At 51.3% G+C, this 19,989-nt stretch overlaps 1 protein-coding gene across 3 annotated transcripts in view; it reads left to right on the forward strand.

Annotated features, from left to right (window-relative positions):
* The window catches only part of MAPKBP1 (mitogen-activated protein kinase binding protein 1), a gene marked incomplete at both ends in the record, with an annotated part of 46,915 nt that overhangs the window by 20,971 nt on the left and 5,955 nt on the right, over positions 1-19,989 (forward strand). For 2 of the 3 annotated variants that reach the window (XM_084239467.1, XM_084239469.1), the window contains 17 exons: positions 2,072-2,163; positions 12,154-12,216; positions 12,430-12,487; positions 13,137-13,307; positions 13,695-13,832; positions 14,084-14,266; positions 14,829-14,989; positions 15,768-15,957; positions 16,519-16,665; positions 16,882-17,057; positions 17,819-17,910; positions 18,177-18,302; positions 18,701-18,771; positions 18,928-19,049; positions 19,306-19,381; positions 19,494-19,605; positions 19,783-19,846. In XM_084239467.1, coding sequence (XP_084095593.1) covers positions 2,072-2,163; positions 12,154-12,216; positions 12,430-12,487; positions 13,137-13,307; positions 13,695-13,832; positions 14,084-14,266; positions 14,829-14,989; positions 15,768-15,957; positions 16,519-16,665; positions 16,882-17,057; positions 17,819-17,910; positions 18,177-18,302; positions 18,701-18,771; positions 18,928-19,049; positions 19,306-19,381; positions 19,494-19,605; positions 19,783-19,846 — 2,042 coding nt within the window. Of the gene's footprint in view, positions 1-2,071; positions 2,164-12,153; positions 12,217-12,429; positions 12,488-13,136; positions 13,308-13,694; positions 13,833-14,083; positions 14,267-14,496; positions 14,515-14,828; positions 14,990-15,767; positions 15,958-16,518; positions 16,666-16,881; positions 17,058-17,818; positions 17,911-18,176; positions 18,303-18,700; positions 18,772-18,927; positions 19,050-19,305; positions 19,382-19,493; positions 19,606-19,782; positions 19,847-19,989 lie in introns of all 3 variants that reach the window. The other variant, XM_084239468.1, reaches the window with a different exon arrangement.

Consider the following 19,989-nt stretch of genomic DNA (forward strand, 5'->3'; position numbering starts at 1 on the left):
TAACTCACATCTCCTTCCTGCTTTAGATTGCTATTAAAACGTCCATGCTGGTTTCAGAATTAATTCTCCGTGGCACTGGATCAGCCCCCCACAAAACACTGACCCAACATCTACCAAACTCCATCAGAGGAGAACCAACAGACCGACCTGATTCTTTGATATCAAAACTGAAGCATAAGGGAGGGATTGACACAAAATTGAATCTAAAGGTTTTCCTGAAATCAGATTAACTTGAGGAGAAAAGCTCCCTGCACTTGACTTTGTGACCTTTCCTGTCTCTGTGGGTAGTGCTGGCCTGGGACTCCTCGCTCCCTCTTCTGGGCAATAGGCAGTTGTTACTGCAGGAATGTTCCCCCTCCCCCTGGGGTAGCCAAAGGCACAGTGCCAGGATTGGGTGGAGTGCCCTGAGCTGAGTATCCCCTGGACTCCCCAGGGTTATTTTGCAACTCTCCTGTCAGTGCCTGGTGCTCAGGCTTTGCAGAAAGGTGATTGGGTGCCAGGGGGTCATTGCACTAAGAAAGAGTGTGGAAGGAAGCATAAGTTGGGTAAACTGTCAAGGATGTATGGAATAGTCTAAAGTTACTTTGTCCCACACTAGGTTTAGTGCCTCAGATAGGCCCACAGGTAACTGGCAAGCACGGTGCTTGCCGAGTGTCTGTGGCTGGGCTTGGCGCCCCGGGCCTACACACGTGCCCTCAGTGAGTGCACACATGTCGGGATTCCTGGTCCCTATCCCCAAGAAGTACAGCCGACTCTTGGGGACCTTCCTGGGGAATAAATTTTAACTATAACATCCCAGGAGACTTATTTTTGGCTACCACAGGCATTTTTTTCTAACCAAATTCAAGCTAAAATGGCCCTTAGAGATAAGAATTTAAACAGGCCTTCTAGGAACCTTTGAATTCTCTAGGACAGTAAGAGAAAAGGAAAGATTCTTTAACTATGCTGATTCTGGGCTTCCCCTCTCTGGAAGCCACCTTGAACTAGGAACAGACCATCCTGCCACAGAGAGGAACAAGTGTTGCTGGATCGCATCGCTCCCATAGGGCCCCCAAATCTCTTCTTAGAGTCTGAGCTCTCAGAGCAGAGTCTAGTCTAGCCTGTCTACATGGCCATTCTGCATTCAGAAGCCCCTGTCTAAGCCAGTGGAGACCAAGGACTCGCCAGAGGGGGCCAGTGCCAGGGTTCCAGACAGCGCTAGAGGAGGTGTACTTGGCGTGGTGAGTGAGAGGTTACCAGGCAGTCTGATTATCACATGGAATCATCTAGCAGAAAGCCGTGAACTAATTTGAGGTTAGTGCACTGTGGGTCCCGGGGCTGCAGTTGGTGTAGGGTTACAATAGTGACGATGAGAGTGATTGGAATGTCTCCTGTGGCTATGTCCTCTCATCTCAGAATCCCTGAGTACTTTACACATGTTTCCCTTTCATCTCTGTGGGAGTTGTGGCTTAATAATAATGATTAGAGCGCTCTCAGCATCTGTGCTTTACAGAACACACCATTAAGCCATGTGTCTACCTCCCCGGCTCATAGTCTGTATGAACTGCAGACATTTGGGGGCGGAGTCCTCCGGTGGAGAAGAAGAACGTGATAGAATGCACACATCAGGGATATTATGAGTCACTTAATTGACACCTAACATTCTTCTGGCTCTTGGTAGATCAGAGTGGCCTTTCCCATGCCTGCCAAGGCACGAAGATCAGTGACCTCCCTGAGTCTCAGGGACCCAAGAGCCCAGTGTGGGAACCCAAGGCTTTATCTTGTAAATGGAACCTTCCCAGATCAGGGGACACTTGTTTCTCTGTAGTCATGAGCTGTAACCACATCATTTTCTTGCCCATGGTCCCAGTACACTGAGTTCTGTTGAAAGCTGCTGATGCTGATGGCTTTCCCCAGGTGAACAAGGGATTCGGGGTCAGAATAGAACCTGGAAAAGTCAGTCGCCCCATTTTCCTGAAGAGACAGGGACATCTGAAAAAGAGCTAGAACTGCAGGATGGTCCATGTGCCTTGCCGCTCTTTTCCAGCCCCACTCAGTCTATAATCTGTCACTTCTTTGTCTGCTCTAACAGGTGATCTTGGAGAAGGTGCTGGGAATAACAGTGTCCGGAGGCAGAGGACTTGCCTGTGACCCCCGATCCGGTTTAGTTGCCTACCCGGCTGGGTAAGTGCCTTGGAAGAGATCCTAAGTGCGTGGCAGTTTATAGCCATAGTACGCCAGCTGCGGTGAGCAGGCTTTTCCTAGTGTCTTGTGGAAGATAGATCCAGGTTAATACTTTGGTGTTGTTGGATGTTGTCCTTATTGCCATCCTGCCCAGCTTCTTAGCCATCCACCGTGCCCACACATACAGAGTCAGACTTATCTTACACACCACTCCTTACACCATCTTCAGTGTCTTCCTCCTAGTCATTAAAAAAATTACCTTTATTGATATTGAGGGCCTCCCCTGCTGGCGCAGCGGTTGAGCGCTGGGCTGCAAAGCTGCCCGCAGCCTCTGCAGCGCCGGGTCAATCCCCGGCCGCTGGCGAGGGTCCCACATGGCGCGCAGACCTCTCCTGCCGCCCGCTGCTCCCCTCAGCAGTGTACTTCATCAGTCTGCCTGTTCTGTTCCCCGCTCTGGCTCTGGTGAATTCTCTCACCCTCCCGAGCTTCTGAGTGTACCCAGTGCTTGTATAAATAAATAAATAAATCTTTAAAAAAAAATAGCTTTATTGAGATGTAATTTGCATACCATACAATTTGCCCCTTTAAAATGGTGCAATTCAGGGCCTCCCCGGTGGCGCAATGGGTTGAGTTCAGCGCTGTGAAGCTGTCTGCAGCGTCTGCAGCATGGGTTTGATTCCTGGCCGGCCAGGGAGCTACCCACATGGCGCAGCAGACCTCTCCTGTCTCGCTTGCTGCTCCCCTCAGCAGTGTATTTTGGTTGTCTGCCTGTTCTGCTCTCCACTCTGTCTCTGGTGAATCCTCTCACCCTCCCATACCTCTGGCCTGTACCCAAGCTCTTGTATAAAAATAAATAAATCTTTTAAAAAAAATAAAATGGTACAATTCAGTAGTTTTCATACATTCACAAAATTGTGCAGTCATCACCATAGTCCACTTTAGAATATTTTCACCCAGATAGAAACCCCAGATCCAGTAGTAGTCCCTCTCCATTTCCCCCATGTTCTCCAGCCCTAGGCAACCATCTGCTTTCTGTCTTTACAGTGTAACCTTTTCTGGACATTTCACATAAATAAATTCATGCAATCGTTGGCCTTTTGTGACCAGCTTTTTTCACTTAGAATTTTTTTTGCCTTTCATTGTTCATTTTTGTATGGTATTTGATTTCTCTCCTCAGGTGTAGCCCCCATAATTCTGCCACCCCCACATCACCTGTGCACCATCACCATGGTCCCTTGTGCTCCTCCCTCCCCTGTTTTGACCCCTTACTCTCTCCCTCCCCTACTGGGTGCCTCGGATCTATGGTTTGCCTGCAAGTTTTGCCTTTTTCCTGACCCTTTGTTCAGTTTCCTTATATTCCCTCTATAAGTGAAACCTTCCGATATTTTTCTTTTACCTGCTGACTGACTTCACTTATTATAATCTCTTCCAGCCCCATCCACCTTAGCACAATGTTTTCAGGGCTCATCCATGTCACAGCAAGTATCAGTACTTCCTTCTTTTTTATGGCCAAATAATACTCCATTGTAATGGTAGATGAGTATACCATGTTTGTCTTCTCATCATTTGATGAGCATTTGGGTTGTTTCCACTTGTCACCAATTCTGAATAATCCTGCTGTGAACATTAGTCTACTCGAGTCACTTTAACAGCCATGGGGGCAAAGTGGCAGGCTGGGCTGGTACTTTTTCTTATGATGCCTTTTTACTCCTCCGCTCCTACAAATAAGTGTTTGTTTTTGTGGGGTTTTTTTGTGAGCCTCTTTTCCTTGCTGCTGGGTACAGGGCCTCAAAATGGGGTGGGCTCTGCTTCTCCTGCCACCAACATGGACGTGCCAAATTCCATACTGTGATTTCCACAGCTACTCCTGTGTTTTTTGTACCAGATGCATGATTTTTTCTTTTTCTTTTTTTTTTAGTTTTACCATCCATCAAAAAAGCTACCTTAATTTGTCAACAATTTATTTGCCTGGTACTTTATGAGTTATTTTGTTTAATACTCATAGAAACCCTCTGAGGTTAGTAGTATTACTACCCCATGCTTTAGAGGAGGATAGTAAGATTCAAAGAGATTAATTGGTTTGCTCAAGGTTCTACCGCTAGTAAATGTTTATGTTGGGATTTTAAACCAAGTACGTTGACATCAGAGCTGCTCTTTCTCTGAAAATGGCATGGGGTAGGGGAACACCAGACTTTCTGCTTATTTTTAAAAGTTGCTTTTCCCTTAAGCTGTCTACTTGCCATTTGATTGAGAAGAGCCCAATTTATGGGCAGCTCCCTCTATGCCAGGGGAGACTTCTGTGGGATGATTGTCTCTCCTGAGTGGTCTTCTGGCTTTTAATGTCTGTGGTGGGGGTGCTATGGGGCCTGCACTGGATTTTCCCTGGAGAAGCTGAGCTGGTTGCCTTCTCCCCCCAGAAGCAACTTGATGAATGGTCTCTGTTGCTGGATGCCCTATGCAGCCTGCCTCAGGGGAATTCCACTCATGCCTGCCTCTGCCCGGGAAAGCCAAGTTCCTTCTTGTTGGAGGTGGGGCTGGGCTGGATGCAGAATGGGTAGAAAAGGGCCTTGGGTGCTGCTCTGTGTGTGCTAAGCCCAGTGTGCCTACCTTGGGCAGTGTGGAGCTCTGTTCCCTTCTCATCCCCACACCCCACCCCTCTTTGGCCTCAGGCCTGGCGCCTTTAAGGGTGTGTGCTTCTGTTTATTGGCAGTTCCCAACCTGGCACGCGTGTGCTGGGAGTCATTATCCTTCCAGGTGGTAGATGGAGGCCTCCTGCTGTTGACCTAGCAGCCTGTGCTTGGCTTGGGTCAGCCCTGGGCAGTGCCCTGATCTACTCTCTGACCTTTTGATTTTCTAGGACTTCAGTTCTTTCTTAGTAAATGACCCCTTTGCAAATGTTTTAGTTTTGTTCTCCTAGAACTTCCTAAAGTGTGTGGGGGTGGGGTGGTAGGGAGTGGGGGGTGGGCGGTGAGCAGCGGGGAGGTGAGGTCTGGGCCCCACCAAAGTCTGTAGCAGCAAAGCGGTCTCTTTCCCTCTCCCTTCCTATCTGGTGATCCTAACCCCACCCCCCACCCACGGTCTCTTGTTCCTATTGCTCTTGTTGCTCGAGGAGAAGCTCAGGTATCCTAGAAACAAGAAGAGAAACAAAGCTTAGAAAATTCTCCCAGAGGCCTAGAGGCAAATATCAAACCAAAACAAACTTTTCTGAAAGGAAATGAAACAGCTCAGGGCGGGGTGGGGTGGAGGGACGGGGGTGTGTCAGGCAGAGGTCTGAAGTCTGTGGGCAGAGACCCCTCAGTTTTAGTGGCTCATGAATCTTCTCCAGAGTCCTCCCTTTGCTGTAGCTTTCCCCACAGAAGTCTACTCCCCACCTGTCATACAGCAAGCCCTCTGCCCTGGGATGCCAGGCTGGTCCCCAGACACCCTCTTTGAAGGACTTAGTTTAGTTCAACACCCACGGTTGCCTCGGACCCCTTCTTTATTTTAGCTGGCTTGGTGGAGGGTTCAGGGGCTTTAGAGCCCAGCACAGCCGCTCTTGCCAGTGTGGGGCCTGTCAGCTGTGACAGTAGGTTTCTCTTGACCCATAGCCCCGAAGTACAGGGCGGGGACTGGGGGAGTGCTCTGGGCACAGTGCTCCCTGCCCCCTGGAGTAGGCGTTGTCCTGGAAAGGGGACTTACCTGTCCAGCAGCCAGGGGGCCTCTTGGTTGTTTCCCGTAGGAAGGAGGAGGAGACCCCAGCTCTCCTGAGAAGACCATTTTGTCAGCCCATGTTAGAGTTTGTGCTGTCGCCCGCAGCGCCAAAGCACGTGGACAGGCGTGAAGCCAGACTTTCCTGAACTGTGTTTCGCTGAGCTGAAGGAGCACAGAGCTGCCTTTTTACTCTGTGTGGCAAGCCTTGCGTGGGGGTTGCCTGGGAGTATGTGGGGGCCGCGGTGAGACCAGGTGGACCTGAGAGAAAGAGGATGCTGGGACCCACTGCCCTGATAGGCGTTTCCTGCCCGTCTCACACCTGAAACCAGCGTCCATTAGTGTTCTTCCCCAGTTTGTCCATATATTCATTCGTCTGTTCAGGTACTTGTTGAGAACATGCTCTGGGCCAGGCACCGTTCCAGGTGCCGGGTTTACAACAATGAATAAAACACACAGGCTCACTGCTTTGGTGGGGTTTAGGCTCAAGAAGGGCGAGCAGACACCAGCATGTACAAATGAGCAAGACTATATGGGAGGGAGGTCAGTGTCTGAAGAAAATTAAAACTGGCGAAGGCAAGGAGAGTGAGTGAGTGAGTAACTGGGAGCAAGGGTGAGGCTGCCTCACGACTGGGCTGTCAAGACTCAGTGAGAAGTAACATGTGAGCTATCTTGAAAGAGAAATCTGACATCAGAAATCTGACGTGAGAAGATCTGACATCGAAGTGTTCCAGGGGGAGGAGACCTCAAGTCCAAAGGTCCCCAGGAAAGGAGCAGTCAGCTGGAGCTAAATAGCCGGCCCTGGGGGCTCCGCTAGAATGATTGAGACGGTGCTCAGACACTGCCACTGCCATTTTGACTGACGTACAAGTCTTGAAACTCACGGCGGTCCATCTTTTGTCTGGAAGGGAATGTGCTTAGAGAGTCTGAGCAGAGAGAAGCATACGAGTGGCCCGACCCTGGGGCCATGTTATTCATTGCATTAGTACGACCACATCTATTTCATGTTTTTGGCAAGTGGAAGGGGGCTTATAAAGAAACAGAGATACCAGCGGTTTTCATGGCCTGGTCACTGAGTTGGAAAGCGTTGTACTCCATATATCCTAGGGAATTATAACCAAGGGTGCCCTGGGAAATACTCTGCACTCATTATCTTGGGGTAATTAAAGCTATACAATTTCTGCTTTGGGAGTGAGTCTGGGCAGTTTGCAATTCCACACCTGGATGAGGACCCTAATGCGTCACATCCCGCATGTGACGGGATACCAGAGTTGCTTGGAATTTCAGCTGCAGTTGCTCGCCCCCATAGCCCTTTGCTCACTACTGGTGCACCCGAGTGGCCTTCAAGAAGCTTAGGCGCACCATGCTGGTTACTTTGCATGGTATCTTCTTCGAGTCTCCTAAAGATTATATGAGGTAGATTGTTATTCCTATTTTACAGATGAAGAAACTGAGGTTCAGAGGAGTAAAGGAATATGCCCCAGATCACACAGTATATTGGCAGACAGGTCGGCCTGACTCTATTTTTCTTGTTTTTTTTTATCATCACACTGCCCTAATATGTTAGTGAAGCCTGTGGGCCTGAGGTAGGAGAGAATGGTGACTGCCCCAGGGGTCTATTTCACAGGTTTGCTACCCAGGAGCTTCCTGGGCAGTCTGGGCTTTGAGATCTGGTAGTTAGGGACTTAAAGATTTGTTTACCCATTCACAAATATTTACTGAGGATCTCTCTTCAGCCCCTGTGAACGGCACAGCAAACAAGACAAAGAGGCCTCCTTCACAAAGCTGGTAATCTAGTGGTGGAGATAGACCCCCCTCTCGCACAAAGAAGTAAATTTTATAGAATATTACAAGTTGATGTGTGCTTTGGAAAAAGTGTAAGTAACAAGCGGTGAAAGGGACCTAGGGACTGTGGGGTCATAATGTTAAATGGGGCTAGCAGGTGACATTTGAGCACATTGAGGACTTTGTTGTGCCTCTGTGAGTCACCTTCTGATGCTGCCTGGTCTGAAAGAAGGAATTCGAGGCTGCAAGATCTCTCCTTGGACTTTCTGTGGCCTGCTCCGTCTCTGTGCTACTCCAAGGTTCATTTATGTCTGCCTTCTGGAAGATAGAGAGCTGTCAGAGTCAGATCCTGTGGGAATCCTGGGCTCTTCGTGGTAGCAGGCCCGGACCTGCCCTGGGCAGGGGGCTGTCGGGGCCTTGGCCCTGCATGGTTCAGAGTAAGTCCTGGGCAAGGGGCCCAGCCTCTGGTACTCTGCCATGTGACTCCCGGGTGGAGGCCCTGAGGAACTGAGGCCTCTCTGTCTCCTTGTGAGAAAAGCAGTCCTTCTGCACCTGCACCCTGGGGTTCTGAATGTCGGGCCTCAGCCCAGCTCTTGTTATGTTGCGGATTTCAGCCAGCACTGCTGAAGGGCCCACGTGAAGATGACTGCCTGCCGTGCTGGGCAGGGTCAAGGGATGTGGCGGCCCAGGGCCAAGGATTGATGCAAACTGCGCCCCACCCACCTCTCCCTAGCCAACTGAGGAGCTTGCTCAAAAGGCAGCAAAGACTGAGGAGGCCTCCCCCTCAATGTTTTTGAGATTCTCTTGGGAGGACTCAACAAACTAGACATAAGTGGGACCTTGACCATCTTTGCCAAGTTCTGCCCTCCTTCCTTGTATGCACTGTTGGGCCCACAAGTGGAGCTGTGACTGTGGGTTGGCCCATTTCTCTTTCTCTGTGTTGGAAGGTTTCCAAATTTGGATAATTAGACGAAAAATTTCAGCTTAAGGGCCTGTCTCTGTGTGATTCTCTCCTTAGCACAGATCTTCCATTCCACACCTAAGAATTTCCCAGTCAGATGGGGGTATGTGTGGAGGGGCCTGGGGGTGTTAGGGAAGGGCTGGGTTACCTTGTAGCCAGTTATCTTTGTATTATTGCATGTTTACAGAAGGATGTACCTACACACACTCACGCAGCTTTCCCTCTCCCGCTGTGGACTCACACTGAGGGGAAGGAGGAGACAAAAGCGTGGCCCGGCAAGATTCAGAATTTGTGTGTTGTGACCCTTGGAAGGTGGGTCTGTGCACTGCCCTTTAAAGGTCCTGATGCTGCTTTAGGATGAGGGTTTAAAGGAAAACTCAAAAACTTAGCCCAGAGCCCTTATCACCTACTTTCTCTGGATTTGGCCTGTGGCCGGCTGGAATACGAGTCAAGTCAGTTCACGTCAGATCAGCTCTCAGCTTGAAGGTCTTTGCATGGTTTATCAGTAGCTGATCAGAAAGCTGGGGGTCTGTCACCTCTCAGACTAGCAGCCTTTGCTAGAGAGATGAGCCCTCAGAGGTTCTCCTCAGCAGGTCGGCACAGATAGCAAGAAGGTTCAGAAACAGCCTGAAAACCTGCTGGACCTGGAGGGCAGCAGTTCTGGGGTATCTTCTTTCTTTTTTCTTTTTTTTTTTTGGTTATTTATTTATTTGTTTGTTTGTTTGTTTGTTTGTTTGTTTTATACATGCACTGGGTACAGTCAGAAGTGCGGGAGGGTGAGAATTCACCAGAGCCAGAGCGGGGAGCAGAGTAGGCAGAAGGACCAAAGTACACTGCTTAGGGGAGCAGCGGGCGGCAGGAGAGGTCTGCGCGCCATGTGGGACCCTCCTCCGGTGGCCGGGGAGCAGCCGGGGATCGAACTGGTGTCGCAGAGGCCACGGGCAGCTTCGCAACCCAGCGCTTAACCGCTGCGCCACTGGGGAGGCCCTGGGGTATCTTCTTGATACACTGAAAAAGTATTAAAATCTCAATGTCTAAATCTATGAACTTTGAACCCTATAGCTGTTATCGTTCTTACATATCTTGGTTTCATTTCCAAAAATTCTGTAGCCCACATTCATTTCCCCTCAAAATGCCTCAAGCTTCTCTCCCACTCCTCATAGGTGCCTACCTGACGCCTTGCACGTGAGGCCAGTGTGCTTCCTGTGCCTCCCGCCTCTCTTCGGCGTCAGTGTTCTCTTTAGTCACTCCGCTTCACTCTGCTCTGCTTAGAGTACTACTTCTGAAACCCTGACTCTGTTTTGCTCCAGCTGAGTGACCCTGAGTGGATTGCCTCACCGCTCTGAACCAGCGTCACAAGGTTGGGACAAGGATTAGCCAAGACCAGACATCTGAGGTGCTTAGCGGGGTGCCTGTTAAACCGAAAGCACTTGATAAATGGTAATTTATTTTTGGGCACCACCCTGTGAGGAGCAGTAGACCAGTTACTGAAGAAATGTGTAGGGTTCACTGAAAACTCTTGTGCGGTGCTTTCTAACATACGCAGCAGATGTCACTTCTGTTACCTTTCCAAGCGGCTGTGCTGCTGCCCTAGATTCTTGAGATAGCTTCTCCCTCAACTTTTCCCCCTTGCTACCTTCCAAGCTTGTCTCCTAAGTGAACCAAGACACAGATACTTTCTTCCCTCGAGCCTATCCTAGCTCTATTTTTTTGGTTGCCCCCCTCCAGAACAATAGGACTCACCTTCTAATAAGACTCGTCTCAGCTCTTCCAAAAGAGAAGCCTGACTCAGCCCGGAGCACCTTGTTCCACACTGCCGGGACCCCTTTCAGCTCCCTTGCTGCGCTCCAGGAGTAGTTGTATTAAGATTCGCTCTTCGACTCCTACTGTGTCTCAAAAAAGATCATTTAATCTTCACAGAAGTTGTTTGCTAGATCCGAGTGTCTCCTTTTTTCCAGGAAACAGGCTTGTGTCTAACCTGGGGTCACAGAGCTTTACACGTCAGGATGAGGGCTCAAACCCTGGCCTCTGACTCCAGAGCCCACACTGTCCCCGCTGGCCCACATTGCCTCTAGCGTCACCTTCTACAGAGACAGGTGGAAGTGCTGCAGTGGGGAGGAGAGCTGGGGGCTGCTGATGCCCCAGGGGACTGAGGGAGGTGTTCATCTAGTCAATAAATGGTTCCTGAACAACTGCAGAGGGCTAGACTCTGCTTGGCACAGGAAACAAGGCAGTGAGCAAAACCAGATTCAGTTTCCACTCTCATGGAATGCAGTCTAGTAGGAGAGACAATCATAAATAAATGTAAAATTGCATCCATGGTAAGTAACAAACGATTGATACACTGTGCTGTGAGAGCACATTCTGAAGCTGTTTGACCTGAAATCTGAAAGAGGACTAAGGATCAGCTAGTTGGAAAAGTAGGGAGGAATGTTCTAGATAAGGGAAATGCCTCCAGCTTCTGCTAAGGCCCTGTAGTGGGAAGAGCATAGCAAGTTAAAGGGAGTGAGGTATGTGGTGCGAGCATGGTGCTGGCAAGGCTGGGGAACGGGCTGGGCCATTAGCAGCTCGTGCTCTCCTTTGCTTCATGTTTCTAGCAAATAGTGGGGTTCATTAATGGGAACTGCATGGGTTTCCCACTAAACAAGCTGGGTCTGGGCGATGTGGCCCCCTGCTCATTCTCTCCACACCCACCTTTATCTGGTGTAATAGACGCCACCCTTGATCTTGTCAGCTAGGGGCATGCTGATGAAGCAGTGAGGCAGAAGGGGCAGCGGGCCTGGGCCTGCTGACAGCTAAGAGCCCGAGGAGAGCACTACCTGGCTGTGGCTCCTGGCTTCTTGCCTCTGACTCCTACCACCTGGCTTCCCCTCTGGAGCTGCCTTGGGAAAGCCAGACAGCCTCTGATCTGTCAGCCTTGCTCCTGGCAGGAGTGCATGCTCCCCCCGGCACCTCTGGCAGAGTCTGGTTGTCTTCTGGCAGCCTTGGGCTCCCTAGGGCTGGGGCTTCTCAGGGCTGCGCTCGGGAGCGCCGAAGCACTCAACAGGCTTCCCCAGGCCCTCCCAGGCTCTCCTGCCTCTCCGCCTTGTCTTATGTCTTACGGAGTCTCCTTGCAGTCTGGCCTTCTGTCTCCCACACCCTTCCTTGGAGCACAAGTGCTTGACACGTGCCACGAGCCTGTGAAGTACCTGTGGCCTGCTTTGCCCAAATTATGTGTATTCTTCCTTCCTGCACCCCCTCCCTGGCTATGTGTGGGAGCCGTAGGGAGGTGTCTGTCCCTGCGGCCCTTTGTGGGTATAAACAGAGATGGTGCTGGCATTTAGAGAGCTGCTGGGGATAGGCTGCCAGAGGAGAGCTCTGTCACCCTCACAGGGCTGTAGAGAAAGAAAGCAAGAGGAACAGGTAGCTAGGAGAAGGCAGTTGCCCTCAGGCGTTAGTGGAGCCCCTCTGGCTTGACCCAGCTCTCTCTGTCGGGTGACCAGAGTTCCCAGGTGTCCTGGGAGCTCCTGGGGGAGCTGCGTTTGGTGGTAAGTCTGTTGTCTCACTTGTCTCCACAGGTGTGTGGTTGTGCTGTTCAATCCTCGGAAACACAAACAGCACCACATCCTCAACAGTTCCAGGTAAATGGGTCTGGGCCCTCAGGGTGCACCTCTTTCTCCTGGAAGCTGTGAGAAGGGCTCTGTCTGGGGCCTCTGTGGCTCTGGGGACTGGACCTGGTTGGGCCAGACAGGGAAATGCCACATGTGCCATTGGTGTCTGCTGGTCTTACTTTTGAGGAGACTGCAAGGGAGACTGGCTTAGGCCAGGCTCTGAGCTGGCCCCATCTCTTGCAGGAAAACCATCACTGCCCTTGCCTTCTCCCCTGATGGCAAGTACTTGGTCACTGGAGAGGTGAGTGAAGAGGTTCAGGGGCCTGCCTAAGCAGAGAACCATAATCAGGCCTAGTTAGGGCTGCTGCCACTTGGCTTCCTGGTTTTTGCTTACCTTGAAACAGTGGCTCTTAAGCTTTAATGTGCACCAGAATCACTTGAAGGGCTTGTTAACATGCATATTGCTGGTTCTGGTTCTATAGGTCTGGGGTGGGAAAATTTGCATTTCTTACCAGTTCCCTGTTCTGGCTGATTCCACTGGTTTGGGAAGCCGGCTGGAAAAAAGAGCGCCTGACATCTCCCTTATCCCTGGAGGCCCCCTGCTGGACACACGAGGAACTCTGCCGCCTCTCGGCGCCGCTGCCCGGGCAGTAGGGGCAGGAATAGGCCTGAGTAAGAGTGGTTCTCAACCCTCGCTGTCATCAGCACCTCTCAGGGAGCTTTCAAAAAGCTCAGTGGTACAGACCTTCGCCCTGAGACAGTGAACCAAATCTGGGGCTATTTGCCCTTGATGATCTTTGTCATATTTCTTCTGCCCTCTACTCTGGCCTGCTGGCCAGGGGGTCATTAGAGAGCTTGTATGCAACAGCCGGGGAGGCGACGGTCCCAGCTCTGACAGGCTGGAGGATGCCGTGCTCTTGCCCTCACTTCCAGTTCTTGTTTCCCTGCAGAGCGGGCACATGCCTGCCGTGCGGGTTTGGGACGTGGCTGAGCATAGCCAGGTGGCAGAGCTGCAGGAGCATAAGTATGGTGTGGCTTGTGTGGCCTTCTCCCCGAGCGCTAAGTACATTGTTTCCGTGGGCTACCAGCATGACATGATCGTCAACGTCTGGGCCTGGAAGGTGAGTGGGCTGGGTGCGCTGGCCTGACAGCCTCACGGGGCCCAAGGACCAGTTGGGGATCCAGGAAGCTACTGATCTGAGCCCTTTTACTCTGCTGATCTCAGTTCTTTCTAGAAAATTATCTGAAGCAGAAAAGAGCAAATGGCCAAACATATTGGTATTCAGAGACTAGATTTATGCCTTCTAGGACCACCAGAGGAAACAAGTCTCTTCAACTCCTCTAGGAATTCCCCCCGCCCCCCCCCCCACCTTTTTCTGGCTAGTAAATCCTAGAAAGAAGTTTTGTCTGGTGCAAATCCTGTCTAACCCTCCTCTACCCTCTGAGTCTTTTTCTTCTGCCTCAAAGAGACAGAACCTTTTTGATTCTTCCTGTGTCTTTCCTTCTAGAAAAACATTGTGGTGGCCTCCAATAAGGTGTCAAGTCGAGTGACAGCAGTGTCCTTCTCTGAAGATTGCAGCTACTTTGTCACGGCGGGCAACCGACATATCAAATTCTGGTACCTCGATGACAGTAAGACCTCAAAGGTGAGATGCTGAGGCTGGAAATGGACACCAGGGCCAGGAGGGGCTCAGCCCACCCTATGAGAGCCTGCTTGCTGTGGCCCCTCTCAGCTTGCTCAACAGCCATACAGAAGTTCTGGAGGAGCTGGAGGAGCCAGATGCTCTCTGGGCTGAGGAGTGGTCTCACAGGGCAGGAGGGCTTGCTGCTTCTCCTCCCTCTCCCCACGGCAAGCTCTGGGGGGAATGGGTGGATGACGAGGGTTGTGTCTCCACAGGTGAATGCCACTGTGCCCCTGCTGGGCCGCTCAGGGCTGCTGGGCGAGCTGCGAAACAACCTTTTCACTGATGTGGCCTGTGGCCGGGGGAAGAAGGCAGACAGCACCTTCTGCATCACGTCCTCGGGGCTCCTGTGCGAGTTCAGTGATCGGAGGCTGTTGGATAAGTGGGTGGAACTGAGAGTAAGTGCTTCTGCCCTGCGGGGAGGGGCTGCCGTGTCTCAGTTCAGGGGAGAACAGATACATGTGGCTCCACACCAGGGGCCAGGGCCTCTGTGCATGAGGGACCCCAGGAGAGAGAGGCTTGGGGGAGCCAAAGCTTGGTCAGTTCCAGCCCGTGGACAGTGATTCAGCTGCCTCCTCTCTGCTCTCATTTTCTGCCTTTCTCTCCCTTGCTTTCCTCTTCTGCTCAGAACACAGACAGCTTCACAGTAAGTGGTGCCTGGACTCTCTTTCTCATGCTGTTTCTTTTCCTTTGCTGCTGGGCTTTGTCCACTTTGCCAAGACCTCTGGTGCCTTGGAAGGGCCCCTGGCTCCCATCCCCCAACTGCATGTGGCTTGGGCCCTCTGGCCACCTGCTGCTGGAGGGAGGGGCGTCTCTAGGTGACAGCTGAGGAGCTCTGACCGGAGCAGCTGGGTTGCTTTTCCCTCACCCCTGCCTTGGCTGGTCTTTACTCCTGGCAGGTGACTGGTGAGGAAGGCTTGGGCAGATTTCCCTTGCTGACCCGGGGCCCTTTCCTTGCAGACCACCGTGGCCCACTGTATTTCTGTAAGCCAAGACTACATCTTCTGTGGCTGTGCTGATGGCACCGTGCGCCTCTTCAACCCCTCTAACCTGCACTTCCTCAGCACTCTGCCCCGGCCCCACGCCCTGGGGACGGACATTGCCAGCATCACTGAGGCCAGGTGAGCTACGACCCCGGCTTCCTTTCAGAGCCTTCCCTGGCTCTGCTTCAGGAAACGAGGCAAATTGATGCTCCAGCGATTCCCTCCATAGATAAGCAGGTGTGTGTCACTTGGCAGTTGTTACAACTAAGGAGACCCAGAACTGTGAAGAACCAGGGAGTGTCCCAGTAAATGGTGTCAGGAGGGGCTTATTTTAAGATTTGGACTTGCATTATATGAATTTAGGAATGGTCCGAGAGATTAAAGTGTAGCTCTGGTTGGATGCTGTCAGGAAGTGGGGGCGATTCTACAATTGGACATCTTAATTTTATTTAAGGGTGGAAGGAAATGTATGGGGCTAGAACGACAATTGGTAAAGAAGCAGCAGTCAACCGCGATAGCGGGGAAAGGGTGTTCGGTCATCTTTGTGGTTTGTGCAGTGATCTTACATTTACTTGTGCTCAGGCATGGTGACAGCGTTGTCTTGTTTTTGTTTTGCTCTGCTTCTGTAGTTACCTTGTCTGACATTGGTGTTCTGTGGCAGTGTTAGTCTTCATTGCCCAGTGTCAGACACGAGGCCTAGCAGCTAGTGCCAGGCCAGCTGCCAGCTGCCAGGGTCTGCCTCCTTTTTTTTTTTTTTTTTCTTTTCCAAGCAACTGGTTCTAAACCCACTGGTTTGGAGAGGACTCCCCGTGCCCTACTCCTTCCTCTTCCTTTGTGGGTTGGCTGCTTTTTTCATTCCTTCCAATCCATTATTTCATCAGCTCCTCACCAGTTTGTCCTCTTCTCTTCCCCACAGTCGCCTCTTCTCGGGAGCGGCCAACGCTAGGTACCCAGACACCATCGCCTTGACTTTTGATCCCACGAATCAGTGGCTGTCTTGTGTATACAATGACCACAGCATTTATGTGTGGGATGTGAGGGACCCCAAGAAAGTGGGCAAGGTGTACTCGGCTCTGTATCATTCCTCCTGCGTCTGGAGTGTGGAGGTATGTGGATGGGGCTGGCTGGAGGTTGACCACGTTTTCTGGGATACCGTTGTGAGCATGGATAGTGAAGACCCCCCCAGGTAGAATATTCTGTTCTGCTGCCTCTTTGTTTCGCCAACAATAGCCCCATGTATCTGCCCATCCTCAGATGGTTCCTAAGGATTGAGCTTGAAGGTTAATAAGAATATATCTCAGGTTTCTTCCAGTGTACCCTCTCTGTTCTTAACCTTGCTTCATCCTGGACTGGGTAATCTTGGGCGAGTTATGGGAACTTGACTGAGCCTTAGTTTCCTCAACTGTCAAGTGATGTGCCAGTTCATTCAGTTGTTCTAAGGATTAAATAATCTAAACAGGAGACATGCCTGGCACATAGTGCGTGCTTGGCTGATGGGCTCTCTGGTGGTAACGGTGAAGGGAAGCTAATAGTTATGGCTTGTTTACTCTGAGACAGACACTGGGCTATGCCTTAGCCGGCATAATCTCCTCCTCTTCCCTCTCCTTGGGTGGGCAAGGGACTGCTCCCTAATTAGAATTCTGACTTTGTCTCTTCTGTCCCTGCAGGTCTACCCTGAAGTGAAGGACAGTAACCAGGCCTGCCTGCCCCCCAGTTCCTTTATCACCTGTTCCTCGGACAACACCATCCGCCTGTGGAACACAGAGAGCTCCGGGGTACATGGCTCCACCCTGCACCGAAACATACTGAGCAATGTGAGCCCTGAAACCTTAGGCCCCCACCCCACACTTAGTATCCCCATCCCCTTAGCCTTCACTCCTCCTCCTCAGGCGCTGGGTTCCCAAACCTTGGTCTTCCATTTGGCTGGGCTCTGTGAACCAGGGTTTATCTCGTCCAGCATTTCTCTGCCCTTGCAGCTGTACTGGGTCAGGCCTGCCTTACCCACCTCTTCTCCTGACCTTCTCCACTAGGACCTCATTAAGATCATCTACGTGGATGGGAACACTCAGGCCCTGCTGGACACCGAGCTGCCTGGGGGAGACAAAGCTGATGGGTCCCTGATGGATCCCCGCGTGGGTATCCGCTCCATGTGTATCAGCCCCAATGGACAACATCTAGCTTCAGGAGACCGCATGGGCACACTTAGGTAATGCCAGGCCTGGAATAGGTGCTCACCACCCTTCGTGGTGCAGGCTGGGGGAGTTAGGTCCCAAGGACAGAGCTTTCGGAAGGTTTGTCTCAAAAAGATTTGGAAACAAGATATTCATTATATAAAAAGTTACTGTATAATAAACTCACAAGGCAGAAATCATCTTAACCAAGTGATCAAGTGTAACTTTCTGAGCGCGACATCACAAAGCCCGTACTAAGAGGAGATCACATTGTTTCTGCAGTATTTTTATCACAAATTTAAAAACTGAATCCGGTCATGAGAAAAACCAGATAAACTCAAATTGAGGTACATAGAGAGCAGAGTGTGCCTGGACTGACCTATAATCTTCAAAAGTGTCGAGTCACGAGAGATAAAAGACTAAAGGATTGTTAGAGACTACAGAAGACGAAGGGACAGTGACAGCTGAATGCGGTTTGGATTCTAGTTAGGATCCTGGATCCAGAAAAAGGACGCTGGAGAACCGATGAAATTAAAAGCGTCTTTAATCAGTGGTGTTGCCCTAATGCAGACTTCCTGGTTCTGGGCATTGAACTGTTGTTACTTAAGATGCTAATATTGGGGAAAGCTGAGTAAGGGAAATATGAAAACTGTATTTATTGCAACTTAAAGTTCTATGCCTTAAAGTTCAAAAAGAAATTAAATAAAAAATTTAGGGGAGGAGATACAGCAGAGGAATGTGAGTCTCTCCTCTTGCAGACTGGCAGTGACCTCTCCCCTCCTCCTCCTCTTTGCAGGGTACACGAGCTGCAGTCTTTAAGTGAGATGCTAAAGGTGGAGGCCCATGACTCAGAAATTCTGTGCCTGGAGTACTCCAAGCCAGACACAGGTAAGGAGGGTGCCCGGTACATAGCCCAGAATGGCAGAGCTCCTCCAGGCCTCCTCCTGCCACTTACGTCTATCCTGCCTCTTGGGTGTGGAACTCAAAATCCTTTGAATTATTGGTGTCTTGTAAGTTAGAGGACAGCTGCCATCTCTTCTCTGTGTTCGCTTGTCTTAGGGCTATGGGAATCGGTTCCTTCAGATCTCCTTACCAAGCCCAGATAGGGGCCTGCTCTGGGCATATGTAGGCTGATGGAGTTCTTTCAACCACAGGTCTGAAGCTTCTAGCGTCAGCGAGCCGGGACCGACTGATCCACGTGCTGGATGCTGGACGAGAATATAGCCTGCAGCAGACGCTGGACGAGCACTCATCCTCCATTACTGCTGTCAAGTTTGCAGGTGGGGGTGGGGGTAGGGCAATTGAGGGCAATTGACACATCCTGTCACCTACCTCCAATCCCCTCCTCCCCCTGACCCTTGCCATGCTTTTCCATGAGAATGCTCTGCCAGTCATGGGGGAGCGTTGGACAGCAGCTGGGAGGCCTGAAGTTGGTGGGAAGATGGGAAGATAGGTGGGCTGTAGGCTCTCAGTCCAGGAGTCTCAGTCCTGAGCCAACCGGATTGGCAGAGACGGGGGAGAAAGAAAAGCTTTGGTTTAGAGGGAAGCATCCTGATCTAATTGATTGTCCTGGTCATGTAGAGTAGCTCCTGGGGGGAATTATGTAGGGAAGGCAGAGGAAAAGCAGACCTCATTGTGGTGAGGGCAGTGGGAACAGCAAGGCCCCCCTCCTCCATAGCCAGCGACGGCCAAGTCCGCATGATCAGCTGTGGTGCAGACAAGAGCATCTACTTCCGCACTGCACAGAAGGTGAGGGTACTGGGAGTCCCTGAAGGGGGTGTGGGTGTGGGGTCTCTGCCATTCTCCTATCTTGAGGTTACAAGAGGTGAGGCGGGGGTTGGGGGGCGCTCTCGCCCCTGGTGAAGCACTTGGGCATGGGGTCTGCCCACATGCTCCACCCCGCAGACTGGAGATGGAGTACAGTTTACACGGACACATCACGTGGTGAGGAAGACAACCCTTTATGACATGGACGTGGAGCCCAGCTGGAAGTACACGGCCATCGGCTGCCAGGACCGAAATATTCGGTAGGCGGCCCTTTCTCAGGCCATCCGACCACATTCTTCATGCCCAGGGGGGTCAGTTGTGGGCAGCTTAGTCCCCACACCTGCCTTGTTGTCTAGGACTTTGTAGTCCCCTTGAGCTCACAGCACGAGTACTGCCCTAGTGGGAGGAGCCCCTTTGATGTTGGGGAGTGGCTCCCAGAGAGGAGGGGACTGTGCCCCCCAGGTTATTCTTGATCGTGACTTCTCCTCTTGTGAATGTGAATGTGTTTCTTTATAGGATCTTTAACATCAGCAGTGGGAAGCAGAAAAAGCTGTTTAAAGGGTCACAGGGTGAGGATGGCACTCTTATTAAGGTAAGGGCCCAATAGGACGGGCACCAGGCCAGAGAGAGGAAGCAGAGGTGGGTCCTGGCTGGGCAGGCACTGTGCCTCCCGGCCTCTTGCAGCTGTGTGTCCCGCTTCACAGGTGCAGACAGACCCCTCGGGTATCTACATCGCCACCAGCTGTTCTGACAAGAACCTCTCCATTTTTGACTTCTCCTCAGGCGAATGTGTGGCCACCATGTTTGGCCACTCAGGTGAGTGTCACCCCAGAGTTCTACCCCTGGAACATCACTTTTTCTTCCTTTAGTTTCTTGGGACTCAGCAGAACTGCCCTCTCCTGCCCTCCAGCCAACTGCCATCTCCACTGTTGGGACAGAAGCTTGGCTGGAAATTCAGGGTGGCTTATAGACCACCTTACTTGTTCTTCACAGAGATTGTCACTGGCATGAAATTTAGCAATGACTGCAAGCATCTCATCTCTGTGTCAGGGGACAGGTGAGCATAGTCTAGCTTCCTGAAACACAGATTCTTCCCCTGCCTCCTCCCCTCTCTTCCCTTGAGGGGTATCTCTGGGAAGTAGGACTGAACAGGGATATTTCTTGGCTGGGCCTGACCTGGCATTCTAGGGTGCCACCCAT

Source organism: Talpa europaea (assembly GCF_964194135.1).
Source record: "Talpa europaea genome assembly, chromosome: 8".
In the NCBI taxonomy this organism is placed as follows: Eukaryota; Metazoa; Chordata; class Mammalia; order Eulipotyphla; family Talpidae; genus Talpa; species Talpa europaea.